The 15,100-nt window shown below is 47.4% G+C and overlaps 2 protein-coding genes across 2 annotated transcripts; one reads left to right on the forward strand and one right to left on the reverse strand.

Moving 5' to 3' along the window:
* Nucleotides 1-240: 240 nt before the first annotated feature.
* LOC310963554 (putative cationic amino acid transporter) lies at nucleotides 241-8,472 on the forward strand (the record flags this gene model as incomplete). Its single annotated transcript, XM_083936418.1, has 7 exons — nucleotides 241-541; nucleotides 1,095-1,331; nucleotides 1,422-1,639; nucleotides 1,732-1,878; nucleotides 3,584-3,792; nucleotides 5,165-5,952; nucleotides 8,096-8,472. The coding sequence occupies 7 exons, from the start codon at nucleotides 241-243 to the stop codon at nucleotides 8,470-8,472; spliced, it is 2,277 nt and encodes a 758-aa protein (XP_083792544.1).
* A 2,194-nt stretch (nucleotides 8,473-10,666) lies between these two features.
* Nucleotides 10,667-13,757, reverse strand: LOC310963602 (claudin-11-like). The gene is made up of 3 exons (XM_083936480.1): nucleotides 13,257-13,757; nucleotides 12,173-12,337; nucleotides 10,667-11,211 (listed from the first exon to the last, which is right to left on the reverse strand). Exons 1-3 carry the CDS (start codon nucleotides 13,480-13,482, stop codon nucleotides 10,943-10,945), a joined length of 660 nt encoding a protein of 219 aa, XP_083792606.1. The 5' UTR covers nucleotides 13,483-13,757; the 3' UTR covers nucleotides 10,667-10,942.
* Nucleotides 13,758-15,100: the final 1,343 nt, after the last annotated feature.

Consider the following 15,100-nt stretch of genomic DNA (forward strand, 5'->3'; position numbering starts at 1 on the left):
ATAGATGAAAAATGACAAAAATATTCTGTATTTGTGTATTTTTACTTCTGTAACGGTGTTATTTACACTTTAATCGACATTAACGGTGAATATTTGTTTTCGCAGCGTCTGCGCTCCGTCTCACGTGGATCCGTGGCGTCTGAAGAACGAACGAAAGAGGACGAACCATGACTGGAGTGAGAGAATGATCGAGGAGCGTGACGGAGACAAAGGTAGAACAGGTTACAAACGGGCGCCGTGATGGCGGCGTGGCTGCGGCGCGTGTCTTTGGGCGACGCCTGGTACAACATGTGCTCCCGCCTGCTGCGCACAAAACCGGTGGGCTCCATGGGTCACGGCGCCGACCACCTCACCGAGCTCGGGGAGGGGCCGGCGGTCGGGCTCGCCAAGGTCCTCACCACCGTGGACCTGGTGTCGCTCGGGGTGGGCAGCTGCGTCGGCACGGGGATGTACGTGGTCGCCGGGCTGGTTGCGAAGGCGATGGCCGGGCCCGGGGTCATCCTGTCTTTCATCATCGCAGCGGTGGCGTCCATACTGTCAGGTGAGGCGACGGAACAATGTGGAGACGTTTATTTGCCCTAGATGGTACAAAACGTCACCTTTGGCGTCCCGAAGAGACGTTTATTTACCCTTAATGGTACAAAACACCACCCTTGGCGTCCTGAAGAGACGTTTATTTGCCCTAAATGGTACAAAACATCACCCTTGGCGTCCTGAAGAGACGTTTATTTACCCTAAATGGTACAAAACGCCACCCTTGGCGTCCTGAAGAGACGTTAATTTACCCTTAATGGTACAAAACACCACCCTTGGCGTCCTGAAGAGACGTTTATTTGCCCTTAATGGTACAAAACACCACCCTTGGCGTCCTGAAGAGACGTTTATTTGCCCTAAATGGTACAAAACATCACCCTTGGCGTCCTAAAGAGACGTTTATTTACCCTAAATGGTACAAAACATCACCCTTGGCGTCCCGAAGAGACGTTTATTTACCCTAGATGGTACAAAACACCACCCGTGGCGTCCTGAAGAGACCAAATGAAGCCCAAGACGATGACTGTCTCACTGAATACTCGTGCGTTCTTTGTCTTCAGGTGTTTGCTACGCGGAGTTTGGCGTCCGCGTCCCGAAGACGACCGGCTCGGCCTACACCTACAGCTACGTGACCGTCGGGGAGTTCGTGGCGTTCTTCATCGGCTGGAACCTGATCCTGGAGTATCTGATCGGCACGGCGGCGGGGGCGTCGGCGCTCAGCAGCATGTTCGACTCCCTGGCCAATCACAGCATCAGTGACTTCATGATAACGCACCTGGGCACGCTCAGGGGACTCGGTCAGTACGGTCAGAATGTATCTCGGGACACTTTACGGAGAAGGTAAAGACCACACTTACAGAGATTTTTGTATCTGCTGTCGGCCTCAGGTAAAGGTGAGGACACGTACCCCGACCTGCTGGCCCTGTTCATCGCCCTGCTGGTCACGGGGATCGTTGCCCTCGGTGTGCGTAACACCGTCGGCTTCAACAACGTCCTCAACGTGGTCAACCTGGTGGTCTGGGTCTTCATGGTCATCGCCGGACTCTTCTTCCTCTCCGCCAGCAACTGGGAGAGCGGCAAGTTCCTGCCCTACGGCTGGTCAGGGGTGAGACGTTCAGGCGCTTTGGCGTTTTAGCCACAGGTTCAAACCCCAACCCCCCGAAAATAAGTAAGCGTTCTCTTGTATCTGCTCATCAGGTGATGCAAGGGGCAGCGACTTGCTTCTACGCCTTCATCGGCTTCGACATCATCGCAACGACAGGAGAGGAGGCGAAGAACCCAAACACCTCCATCCCGTACGCCATCACCGCCTCGCTGGTCACCTGCCTCACTGCATATGTGTCGGTGAGGGCGCAAACCACACACACACACACACACAGAACAGCTGTAAACGATCTAAAATGACCACAAAAGGATCCAAGGTTGGGTCAAACATCTGAAAATAGATGCATAACATTTACAAAGGGACTAAAAGTGACACAACCACCACAGAGATGCTGAACGACCACATAGAAAAGTCAAACATGGAGAAATAGGTGCATTTATGAGTCCAAAGGGATTAAAATTTTCTAAAAATAGATGTAAAATGACAACGTAGTAACTCAAAAGTACTAAAAATAGATGTGAAACCACCACAGAGATGAAAAATGACCACATAGAGAAGTCAGATATCTAAAAATAGATGCAAAAAGACTAAAAATAGGCAAAAAATATAAATAACCCCAACAGAGAAATAAAAAACTACTAAAAGTAGACATAAAATGACCATAAATAGATGTAAAATTAATAAAAACAGATGCAAAATGACTAAAAATAGATGCAAAACCAGCACAAAAAGATGCAAAATGACTAAAAATAGATGCAAAACCAGCACAAAAAGATGCAAAATGACTAAAAATAGATGCAAAACCACCACAAAAAGATGCAAAATGACTAAAAATAGATGCAAAACCACCACAAAAAGATGCAGAATGACTAAAAATAGATGCAAAACCAGCACAGAAAGATGCAAAATGACTAAAAATAGATGCAAAACCAGCACAAAAAGATGCAAAATGACTAAAAATAGATGCAAAATCAGCACAAAAAGATGCAAAATGACTAAAAATAGATGCAAAACCAGCACAAAAAGATGCAAAATGACTAAAAATAGATGCAAAACCACCACAAAAAGATGCAAAATGACTAAAAACAGATGCAAAACCACCACAAAAAGATGCAAAATGACTAAAAACAGATGCAAAACCACCACAAAAAGATGCAAAATGACTAAAAATAGATGCAAAACCACCTCAAAAAGATGCAAAATGACTAAAAATAGATGCAAAACTACCATAAAAAGATGCAAAATGACTAAAAATAGATGCAAAACCACCACAAAAAGATGCAAAATTAGTAAAAATAGATGCAAAACCACCACAAAAAGATGCAAAATGAGTAAAAATTGATGCAAAACCACCACAAAAAGATGCAAAATGACTAAAAATAGATGCAAAACCACCACAAAAAGATGCAAAATGACTAAAAATAGATGCAAAATCAGCACAAAAAGATGCAAAATGACTAAAAACAGATGCAAAACCAGCACAGAAAGATGCAAAATGACTAAAAACAGATGCAAAACCACCACAAAAAGATGCAAAAGGACTAAAAATAGATGCAAATCAGCACAAAAAGATGCAAAATGACTAAAAATAGATGCAAAACCGGCACAAAAAGATGCAAAATGACTAAAAATAGATGCAAAACCAGCACAAAAAGATGCAAAATGACTAAAAATAGATGTAAAACCAGCACAAAAAGATGCAAAATGACTTAAAATAGACGTAAAACAACTGTATAGACCTCAGAATGACACGATGGCCACTGTCTCACCACCCGCCCATGCAGCATGTAAGACAGACAGGTAACTGACACCAACAACCACGTGACCTTTTCATGGCGGTGCACGTGGAGGTCGTCCCTGACCCTGTCCTCTGTGCGGGTGAGCGTGGTCCTGACCCTGTCCTCTGTCCAGGTGAGCGTGGTCCTGACCCTGTCCTCTGTCCAGGTGAGCGTGGTCCTGACCCTCATGGTCCCCTACGACCTCATCGACGGCTCGGCTCCTCTCATGGAGATGTTCGCCGTGCACGGCTTCCTGTGGGGGAAGTACATCGTGGCCGTGGGCTCCATCGCCGGTCTGACCGTGTCCCTGCTGGGCTCGCTGTTCCCCATGCCCCGGGTCATCTACGCCATGTCCCGGGACGGACTGCTGTTCAGGTGAGGAGGCTCCGAGAACTCAAGATTCTGATACGCTGTTGCATGTTTCTCTGTTAAAACGTCCTCACAGATGTTAGTGGATCGTTACTCCAGGGAGGGAATGAGTCCTTACCCCAAGTGAAGGAGTTCAAGTCCCTCGGGATCTTGTTCACGAGTGAGGGGACGATGGAGCGTGAGTTTGGCCGGAGAATCGGAGCAGCGGGGGCGGAGCTGCAGTCGCTCTACCGCACCGTTGTGACCAAAAGAGAGCTGAGGAAGACAAAGCTCTGGATCTACCGCTCAGTCCTGGTTCCTACCCTCACCTGTGGTCATGAAAGCTGGGTCAGGACCCAAAGAACCAGGTCCAGGTCCAAGCGTGTGAACTGTGTTTCCTCAGGAGGGGGCTGGAGTCTCCCTTAGAGAGAGGGGGAGAAGTTCAGCATCCGTGAGGAACTCGGAGTAGAGCCGCTGCTCCTTTGCGTTGAAAGGAGCCAGTTGAGGTGGTTCAGGATCATCTGGTAAGGATGAACCCTGGGCGCCTCCCTAGGGAGGTGTTCCAGGCACGTCCAGCTGGGAGGAGGCCTCGGGGAAGACCCAGGACCAGGTGGAGAGATTAGATCTCCACACTGGCCTGTGGTTAAAAAAGACCTTTGATGCCTTCACTGTGCTGCCCCGAGCTAATCACTGTTAGCCACTCTCCTGGAGGTTTAAGGTATCTTCATCATCCCAGAGGAGCGTTTTAGCGTACAGCCAACAGCAAACATTAAATATATAAAACATAAAACGCGATAAAAACAACAACACAAAACACTGGAAGGATAAGAACAAATAATCCCATGCGGTCGCTGACGAGCATGTTTGCAGCGTCAGGAGGGATTTTTTTAGTCGGATAGTTTTGCAGAGAGGCGTCTCGTATCCGCGCCCTGATGGCAGCGACATGAGGTCACAGAGCAAAGGGCGGATGAGTTTTTACAGGTCACGGTGTTCGATCCCCTGCAGCTGAAAGAGCTATTCAGTGTTAGCCACATCCGGCCGTTAGCCACTCTCCCGTAATTCTCCTTTAACAGCTTATACGCGGAAAAAATGGCGTATTTGATGTGTGTGAGCGCCGCAAAGGACCATGGGATGATTTTTTATGGCGGAGTTGCACTTAAATAAACATTTGCATGAGTGATATCACACATCTGACCCGAGCTGCGGCGGGAAAAAAGGGATCCAGCGAGACGGCGGAGCAGAGAGTCGCACCGCAAACAGTAAAGTTACTTTGCGAAAGACGTTTTTCTTCGTGCGTGGGAAGAAATACGGAGAACTCGCGAGCGTGAGCGGCGGCTCGTCAGATTCCAAAGAAGCACGTTCTCTCTCGGCCTTAACTCTGTGTCCAATGTGTCCGCAGGTTCCTGTCTCACGTGTCGTCTCTCACTCACACTCCCGCGGTGGCGTGCGTGGTGTCGGGGAGCTTCGCCGCCCTCCTCGCTCTGCTGGTGAGCCTGCGGGACCTGATCGAGATGATGTCCATCGGCACCCTGCTGGCCTACACGCTGGTGAGCGTGTGCGTGCTCTTGCTGCGCTACCAGCCCGACGAGAACGCCGACACGCACCAGTTTGACGGCGCAGAAGACGACGGCGGCGACCTGAAGCACCAGGACGACGGGGCCGCCCCCGCCAAAGACGACCACGTGCTGATCGGAGGCTCGGACGCAGACGGATCGCCGTCCTACCACGCGGGCGGGACAGACGGAGAGGGGGACGACTGTGACTTCCACACGGGCCACGCCCCGCTGCTGAAGAGGCTCCTGGGAGGTCATTACTACACCCTGCGGCTGCGGCTGGGCATGCCCGCGGCGTCGGCCCGGCCCACCCCTGCCACCGGCCGCATCGTGACCCGGTGCACCCTCCTCTTCTTCTTCACGTCCTTCCTCCTGTGGTCCACCGTTATATTCGGCGTGGAGCAGGGCGCCGGGGCCGGGGCGGTGTTTTCCGGCCTCGTGGCCACGCTGATGGCGGGGTCTTTGGCGAAGCTCTTGATCCTGATCTTGCAGCAGCCAGAGAGCGGGAGGAGGCTGCCCTACATGGCGCCCTGTGTGCCGTTCGTCCCCGCGGCGGCCATTTTGGTCAACAGCTACCTCATGCTGAAACTGTCGACACTCACCTGGGCCCGGTTCACCGTGTGGTGCTGCATAGGTGAGGAAACACTCCTTCAAAATAAAGTGACAGTGAGTTATTTTCTACATCGGAGCCTCTGAGCGCGTTATAACTAATAAACACTGATATAATATAGTTTATATTATATATATAATATACTAATACACTAATTAAGAGTTAACCTGTGTCCTCTAGGAGCATAAACGTGTGTTAAAGTGTCCTCTAGGAGCATTAACGTGTGCTAAAGTGTCCTCTAGGAGCATAAACGTGTGCTAAAGTGTCCTCTAGGAGCATAAACATGTGTTAAAGTGTCCTCTAGGAGCATAAACGTGTGTTAAAGTGTCCTCTAGGAGCCTAAACATGTGTTAAAGTGTCCTCTAGGAGCATAAACGTGTGTTAAAGTGTCCTCTAGGAGCCTAAACGTGTGTTAAAGTGTCCTCTAGGAGCATAAACGTGTGTTAAAGTGTCCTCTAGGAGCCTAAACGTGTGTTAAAGTGTCCTCTAGGAGCATAAATGTGTGTTAAAGTGTCCTCTAGGAGCAAAACGTGTGCTAAAGTGTCCTCTAGGAGCATAAACGTGTGTTAAAGTGTCCTCTAGGAGCCTAAACGTGTGCTAAAGTGTCCTCTAGGAGCCTAAACGTGTGCTAAAGTGTCCTCTAGGAGCATAAATGTGTGTTAAAGTGTCCTCTAGGAGCAAAACGTGTGCTAAAGTGTCCTCTAGGAGCCTAAACGTGTGTTAAAGTGTCCTCTAGGAGCATAAACGTGTGCTAAAGTGTCCTCTAGGAGCATAAACATGTGTTAAAGTATCCTCTAGGAGCCTAAACGTGTGTTAAAGTGTCCTCTAGGAGCCTAAACATGTGTTAAAGTGTCCTCTAGGAGCCTAAACATGTGTTAAAGTGTCCTCTAGGAGCCTAAACGTGTGTTAAAGTGTCCTCTAGGAGCATAAACGTGTGTTAAAGTGTCCTCTAGGAGCCTAAACGTGTGTTAAAGTGTCCTCTAGGAGCATAAATGTGTGTTAAAGTGTCCTCTAGGAGCAAAACGTGTGCTAAAGTGTCCTCTAGGAGCATAAACGTGTGTTAAAGTGTCCTCTAGGAGCCTAAACGTGTGCTAAAGTGTCCTCTAGGAGCCTAAACGTGTGCTAAAGTGTCCTCTAGGAGCATAAATGTGTGTTAAAGTGTCCTCTAGGAGCAAAACGTGTGCTAAAGTGTCCTCTAGGAGCCTAAACGTGTGTTAAAGTGTCCTCTAGGAGTCAAAATGTGTGCTAAAGTGTCCTCTAGGAGCCTAAACGTGTGTTAAAGTGTCCTCTAGGAGCATAAACGTGTGTTAAAGTGTAGGAGCATAAACGTGTGCTAAAGTGTTCTCTAGGAGCATAAACGTGTGTTAAAGTGTCCTCTAGGAGCATAAACGTGTGTTAAAGTGTCCTCTAGGAGCATAAACGTGTGTTAAAGTGCCCTCTAGGAGCATAAACGTGTGTTAAAGTGTCCTCTAGGAGCATAAACGTGTGTTAAAGTGCCCTCTAGGAGCATAAACGTGTGTTAAAGTGTCCTCTAGGAGCATAAACGAGTGTTAAAGTGTCCTCTAGGAGCATAAACGTGTGTTAAAGTGTCCTCTAGGAGCTTAAACGTGTGTTAAAGTGTCCTCTAGGAGCATAAACGAGTGTTAAAGTGTCCTCTAGGAGCATAAACGTGTGTTAAAGTGTCCTCTAGGAGCATAAACGAGTGTTAAAGTGTCCTCTAGGAGCATAAACGTGTGCTAAAGTGTCCTCTAGGAGCTTAAACGTGTGTTAAAGTGTCCTCTTCAGTGGCGAGAACGTGCAATATGTGCCCTTTATTTTCCATTTTCGCCCCTGCCGTTCAAAACGTCTGTGCTGAGGACACAAAATCACTTGCTTCTGTTCCTTTTTTGGCTCAAAATGACCAAACTGTTTGAGACCCGTTGGTGTTAAAGATGAGCTGTGACATTATACTATCGTCTTTGAACGCAAAGATCCACCTGGAGGAGGATTTCAGGTCCAGACTCGTGGTTTTTAGAGTGTCGGAGGAGCGTGAGTTTCATATGAACGTGCAGAACCTCCTGTTGCAGGAACGCGCTGCACATCCAGACAGCTGCTGCACAGATGACCAAGCGTTCCCAACGCCCTCCAGCTCCTCTCCCTCTAACCGTCTCCGTCTGTCCGTCCTCAGGTCTGCTCATCTACGCTTGTTACGGGGTGTGGCACAGCACGCTGGAGGTGGACGCCCGGGAGCAGCAGGCGCACGCCAGCTCCTACCAGCGCTACGACGACCACCTCGACGACGACGACGACACCTTCTCCCCCAACGACGACCTCCGGGACGAGAGGCCGTACCAGGGCTGGTCCGCCCCGGAGGAGAGGGGGTCGCACTACCACCAGCCGCAGGGAGGCCAGTACGAGGAGCTGGACGGAGAGCAGCACGGCGACGGCGATGGCGAGCAGTACGGCGAGCAGTCTGGATACCAGTCTGGACCAGGAGGCAGAGGAAGGACCAATCATGGCTTCGACGTGGGAGAAGAAGAGGACCGAACCTCCGATAAGATCTGAAGTTATGACTTTTTAAACTTGCTGTCGACACGAGACACTCGATCAAAAACACATTTTTATTTTTTAGCTGGTCTCGGTGTGAAAGTCTGGTTCTGGTTCTGGTTCTGGTGTCAGAGGAGGAGGAGGAGGAGGAGGAGGGGGAGGAGGAGGAAGAGGGGGAGGAGGAGGAGGAGGAGGAGGAGGAGGAGGAGGAGGAGGAACGACGCCTCCCTCACAGATGCTTTTCTCCCTAACAGCGGCCTCTGCTTCTGCCTCGGCGTTCCCACAAAAACATGACAAAACGACTAAAAACAGACTAAAAACACCACAAAAACGACTAAAAACAGGTGAAAAACACCACAAAATGACTAAAAACAGACACAAAAAGTGACAAAACGACTAAAAACAGACTATAAACACCACAAAAACGACTAAAAACAGGTGAAAAACACCACAAAAACACCACAAAATGACTAAAAACAGACACAAAAACATGACAAAACGACTAAAAACAGATGCAAAACACCACAAAAACGACTAAAAACAGTTGAAAACACCACAAAAACGACTAAAAACAGGTGAAAAACACCACAAAAACACCACAAAATGACTAAAAACAGACACAAAAAGTGACAAAACGACTAAAAACACCACAAAAACGACTAAAAACAGACGTAAAAATGGTGAAATTTAGCACCAAAGACGTGTCCACCTCTATGTGACATCTACTGTTGACCTGCTGTCCCTCACCCCAGGTCAAAGGTCAGAGTCCTCCAGATGCTTCTGTGTGTGTGTGTGTGTGTGTGTGTGTGTGTGTGTGTGTGTGTGTGTGTGCTTTGAAAGAGTGTTCTGACGCCTGCAGCAGCAGCGTAACGTGTGTAACAGGAATAAACGTGTCGCTGTGGCTGAAATCATCCGTTCTCAGACTCTTTCATTCAGACCTTTATTACTGGAGGAGAGCAGCTGCACAGTGCACACACACGGTCATATCACATGTTTTATATATTATATTATTAATATTGTTTTCATGTTAATGTGTGTTTTCATTTGGATCAGAACCACGATGGACCGACTTTCCCCTGGAGAACCGTGTTCGAGTCCTGCGTCAAAGTAAAGGTCGACTTCTTCCTGAAGTAAGTTCACTTCCTTATGTTTTGTGCTGGTTTTGCATCTATTTTTAGTCATTTAGCATCTTTTTGTGCTGGTTTTGCATCTATTTTTAGTCATTTTGCATCTTTTTGTGCTGGTTTTGCATCTATTTTTAGTCATTTAGCATCTTTTTGTGCTGGTTTTGCATCTATTTTTAGTCATTTTGCATCTTTTTGTGCTGGTTTTGCATCTATTTTTAGTCATTTTGCATCTTTTTGTGGTGGTTTTGCATCTATTTTTAGTCATTTTGCATCTTTTTGTGCTGGTTTTGCATCTATTTTTAGTCATTTTGCATCTTTTTGTGCTGGTTTTGCATCTATTTTTAGTCATTTTGCATCTTTTTGTGCTGGTTTTGCATCTTTTTTTAGTCATTTTGCATCGTTTTGTGCTGGTTTTGCATCTTTTTGTGGTGGTTTTGCATCTATTTTTAGTCATTTTGCATCTTTTTGTGGTGGTTTTGCATCTATTTTTAGTCATTTTGCATCTTTTTGTGCTGGTTTTGCATCTATTTTTAGTCATTTTGCATCTTTTTGTGCTGGTTTTGCATCTGTTTTTAGTCATTTTGCATCTTTTTGTGCTGGTTTTGCATCTATTTTTAGTCATTTTGCATCGTTTTGTGCTGGTTTTGCATCTTTTTGTGGTGGTTTTGCATCTATTTTTAGTCATTTTGCATCTTTTTGTGGTGGTTTTGCATCTATTTTTAGTCATTTTGCATCTTTTTGTGGTGGTTTTGCATCTATTTTCAGTCATTTTGCATCTTTTTGTGGTGGTTTTGCATCTATTTTTAGTCATTTTCTGTCTCCATGTGGCCTTTTTCTGTCTATTTCCAGTCATTTTGCATCTGTTCGTGGTCATTTTGCATCCCTATAGTCACTTTTTGGTCCCTTTGTGCTCATTTTTGTCGTTTTATTTATATTTGTGATCATTTTTCAGCAATATTTTATGAGTCAGAGCCTCAGTTCAGTCGTCCGTCCATGATTCGACCCAAACCACATTTTCCTAAACTTAACCAGGGAAAGTTTGTTCTGTTTGGATTCACTCCAGAGCCTTGAACCGCGAGTCCTCGGGTCCTGACCCAGTTAGGAACGACCGTCACCATGGGAACAGATGATGACTCGTGAATTATCCGTACTAAAGCTCATATTTCAGAAACGTCTTCACGCTATTTAAAGTAAAACAATCAACACTAAAGTCTTTAATTTTGAAACGACGACTCATCAAAACTTACAAGCATCAGTTTCCTGTTTAAATCGTGTTAAAGTGTAAAATCTTTTTTACGCTGCGGATGTAAAAAGCAAAGACTTGACGATGTCGAGGTTCAGTCTCTGACCACCAGGCGTCTTCACACCCGTGCGCTCTTGGCGTGGTTGGCGGGGGGGTCCAGCGGCGTGGCCGTGCCGCCCTGCCTGGAGTAGTAGAAGCTGTTGCCCCTGCTGGGGGGCCCGGGGTCGCGTCCGCCGCCGCCGTGGCAGAACAAGATCATGAAGCCGCCCAGGAGGCAGAGGGCGGCGCCGACCCAGCCGGAGTACAGGGAGAAGCCGAAGGACATCAGACCCTCCTCACGGTGAGCGCCGACGGGGAACCACACGGTCGAGATGATGCCGCACACAGCTGGAAGAGACGGGAGACGGAGGCGTCACAGAGGAGACACACGTGGAGAGATGGAGTCAAGATGTCACTTTCATCAGGCTACAGTCTAATCTGGAGCGTCTGGTCCGTCCCTGAGGCTGTTACAGGAAGTACCCGTCTCGTCCCACAGGAAGGACGCCAGTCTGCCAGATGGACCCGGTCAGGACGAGGCCTGGACCGGTAAACCCTGACCCTCCTTCCACCCCCTCCTCCCTCCTCCCTCCTGCAACAGAGCCGAGTCCTGAACATCCTCAAAACTGAACTTTCTCTCAGGGCGCCCTCCCACTGTGCCTCCGTCCCGTGCCCCGTGCTTTAGGGTCCTTGTCCCCCCCTCCAGGCCCGTTTGTACTCACACTACCTGGGCCTCGGAGAATGCTTCTTGCTGCCTATACGTCATCACGCCGTAACACGTCACACGCATTGATGACGTCATGGCGATGCGTGGCTTTGTTTCCAGATCTTTCCGTAGACCTCGGAGTTTTTGTGCGTCTTGTCGACTGTTTTTGAATCTTTTCATCGACCAAATCTGCAGTAAACACTCCACCTCCGCATCACACCAACGTGAACCTTTCACCGCCATTGTTTGAAATGTCCGCGCATGGTCCCTCCTTCTTTTTTCTACGTCCCAACAGGCGCACAGGAAATGACCTCAGAACCACCGTAGGCCTCGTGCTCGTACACGTGCGCACGCTCGTGCTCGTACACGTGCAAACGTGCTTTACTAAAGCCCACCTCTCCCAAACGGGCCGTGGACGGCAAGCGTGCCGCTCCTAGACGTGGTACGGTTGCACTCACACTGGTCAAAGGAACCAGACTTTACCCGTGAGACGTGCTGGGGCACGGGACGGAGGCACAGTGGGAGGGCGCCCTAAAAGCTAAACTTTTCTACTAAAAACTTAAGTGTGTGTGTGTGTGTGTGTGTGTGTGCGTGTGCTTGTCTCACCCATGATGATGAAGAGGACTCCTCCCACTCTGGCGCGGCGCTGCTTGATGGCGGTCGTGTCGTTCTGCAGACGGATGCACGGCATCGACATGAGCACCGTCAGCATCGCAGGCAGACCGAGCAGACAGGCGCAGATCATGAGAGCACGGGCCGTCTGCAGGTAGGCTGAGAGACAGACGGGTGAGGGGAGAGAGAGAGAGAGAGAGAGAGAGAGGAGGAGAGAGAGAGAGAGAGAGAGAGAGAGGAGGAGAGAGAGAGACAGACGGGTGGGGGGAGAGACGGGGGAGAGAGAGACAGACGGGTGGGGGGGAGAGAGAGAGAGGAGGAGAGACAGACGGGTGGGGCGAGAGACGGGGGAGAGAGAGAGACAGACGGGTAGAGAGAGAGACGGGGGAGAGAGAGAGGAGGAGGAGAGAGAGACGAGGGGAGAGACAGGAGGAGAGAGAGAGAGGAGGAGGAGAGAGAGACGAGGGAGAAACAGGAGAGAGAGACAGGAGGGGGAGAAACAGGAGAGAGAGAGAGAGGAGGAGGAGAGAGAGCGGAGGAGAGAGACACAGAGAGAGAGAGACACAGAGAGAGAGAGAGACAGACAGGTAGAGAGACATGAGGAGAGAGACAGACAGGCAGGAGAGAGAGACAGGAGGAGAGAGAGAGAGGAGGAGGAGAGACAGGAGGAGAGAGAGAGAGAGAGAGAGAGAGAGAGAGAGAGAGAGAGAGAGAGAGAGAGAGAGAGAGACAGGTGATGAATCATTTTCCTCATAATCAAAAGCAGGAAGACAAAAACGGCTCTGGTGAATATTCATGTCTTTCTTTTTCTAGTGTTGAAACAATGAAACTGTCATTTAAAGGTTAAAATCCTGGAAAATGATTAAATATTTGTTAGTTTTGAGCAGGTTTGAAGGTTTTTAAGAGATTTATGAGAAAAATCAGAAAGAAATATTGAAATTTGATGATTTTACAGCAGTTTTACGCACAAACTAAACACTTAATAATTAGAATATCCATCCCTCCCTCCCTCCCTCCCTCCCTCCGTCCATCCCTCCGTCCATCCATCCATCCATCCCTCCCTCCGTCCCTCTCTTACCGGGCAGGGAGAGCAGCTGGCTCAGGGCCACGCAGTGATAGAGCGCCGGGGAGATGACGCACTCCGCCCAGAGTCCCCGGGAGCCCAGCTCCTCCATGCGGACGCAGGTGGCCACCGAGTAGTCACAGGTCCGAACCCAGTCGTTGGTTGCCGTGGCGACGATGACCCCGACCCAGCCCGCGCAGCTGGCCGCGCTGCCGGTGATCTGTCTGCACATGAGCGCCATGGAGCCGGAGCCGGAGCCGCCGCCGTGCGTAATTACGCGCTCGATCCGGACCCAAAAAAACCCACAAACACACTTTCTCTTCAAAAAGCGCGATTCTTTTAAACAGATTTGGTTTTTTTGGTGTAAAATCTTAAAAGTTGAGACTGAAAACTTATTAAAGAAGTGATGTGAGACCCCCGCAGTCCTCACTCAGGCTTTTCCACCAAAGATCTTCTTCCAAATGTGATTTAAATGAATATTTTTCTTTTTAAAATCCGTATAAACTCAACAGTAGTGCCGCCGTGTGCCGTTCACGCGCGGACCCGCAGGAGGAAAGTGCCCAGACTCAGATTTATCAGCGGGTGTGGTGAAACGTGCGCCCTTCACTCCAGACTCTGAGCCAATCAGAGCGCGTGCGAGCCTCTAACCTGATCCAGACGCGGAGGGGCCGAAAAACAGAAGCGTTCAGAGGCAGATGAGAACATTTGGCCCCAAATCTGAAGGTTCTGGATCCCAGGAAGGAACTTTGTGACGCGAATTCAAAGCAGTGGATTTAATAAAACACAGACTTTCCTCCACGTGTCACTCACCTGTTTCACACGCGCCCCCTGCAGGTGGAGATCCGCCATTTTTATTTCAAACATCAGAGTCATAGAAATACTTTGTCACCAAAAAGATACAATATTCAGTAATTTTGCATCTTTTTGTGGTGGTTTTGCATCTATTTTTAGTCATTTTGCATCTTTTTGTGGTGGTTTTGCATCTATTTTTAGTCATTTTGCATCTTTTTGTGGTGGTTTTGCATCTATTTTTAGTCATTTTGCATCTTTTTGTGCTGGTTTTGCATCTGTTTTTAGTCATTTTGCATCTTTTTGTGGTGGTTTTGCATCTATTTTTAGTCATTTTGCATCTTTTTGTGGTGGTTTTGCATCTATTTTTAGTCATTTTGCACCTTTTGTGCTGGTTTTGCATCTATTTTTAGTCATTTTGCATCTTTTTGTGCTGGTTTTGCATCTATTTTCAGTCATTTTGCATCTTTTTGTGGTGGTTTTGCATCTAATTTTAGTCATTTTGCATCTTTTTGTGGTGGTTTTGCATCTGTTTTTAGTCATTTTGCATCTTTTTGTGTTGGTTTTGCATCTATTTTTAGTCATTTTGCATCTTTTTGTGGTGGTTTTGCATCTTTTTTTAGTCATTTTGCATCTTTTTGTGCTGGTTTTGCTTCTATTTTTAGTCATTTTGCATCTCTTTTAGTTTTAGAAATAATATAACTTTATAAAAATAAATATTATGAATTTAACACTAAATTTGTTGTAAACATTTTATAATTTAATTTGTAAAAAAGCAAAATAATAAAAGTTAAACCAACTTCACTGCTATTTAAAATCTATATTGAGTCAAAATGATAAAAAAAAATATATATATAAATATATAATTGTCTCTTATTATAAACCTTTGTTACTGAATTCCATTTATTTAGAAATCTCTCCATTTAAAGTCCGACTCTCGTCTTTTCCTGCGTTTTTACGTCGAATTAAACCAAAATCAACCAAATCAAACGAGCGTCTTGATTAATTATTCATTTATTAAATAATCTCGAGCATGAAACCATAAAAATGTGACGATGAAAGACACCGGC

This window comes from Echiichthys vipera, assembly GCF_963691815.1.
Source record: "Echiichthys vipera genome assembly, chromosome: 21".
Lineage (NCBI taxonomy): Eukaryota > Metazoa > Chordata > Actinopteri > Perciformes > Trachinidae > Echiichthys > Echiichthys vipera.

Excerpts from the sequence above, each read along its gene's own strand:
- LOC310963602 (XM_083936480.1), bottom strand. The coding sequence starts at position 13,482 with ATGGCGCTCATGTGCAGACAGATCACCGGCAGCGCGGCCAGCTGCGCG. Across the intron at positions 12,338-13,256 it reads CCAGCTGCTCTCCCTGCCCG|CCTACCTGCAGACGGCCCGT; the intron begins GTAAGAGAGGGA and ends TCTGTCTCTCAG. Across the intron at positions 11,212-12,172 it reads AGTCCTCTTCATCATCATGG|CTGTGTGCGGCATCATCTCG; the intron begins GTGAGACAAGCA and ends CGTCTCTTCCAG.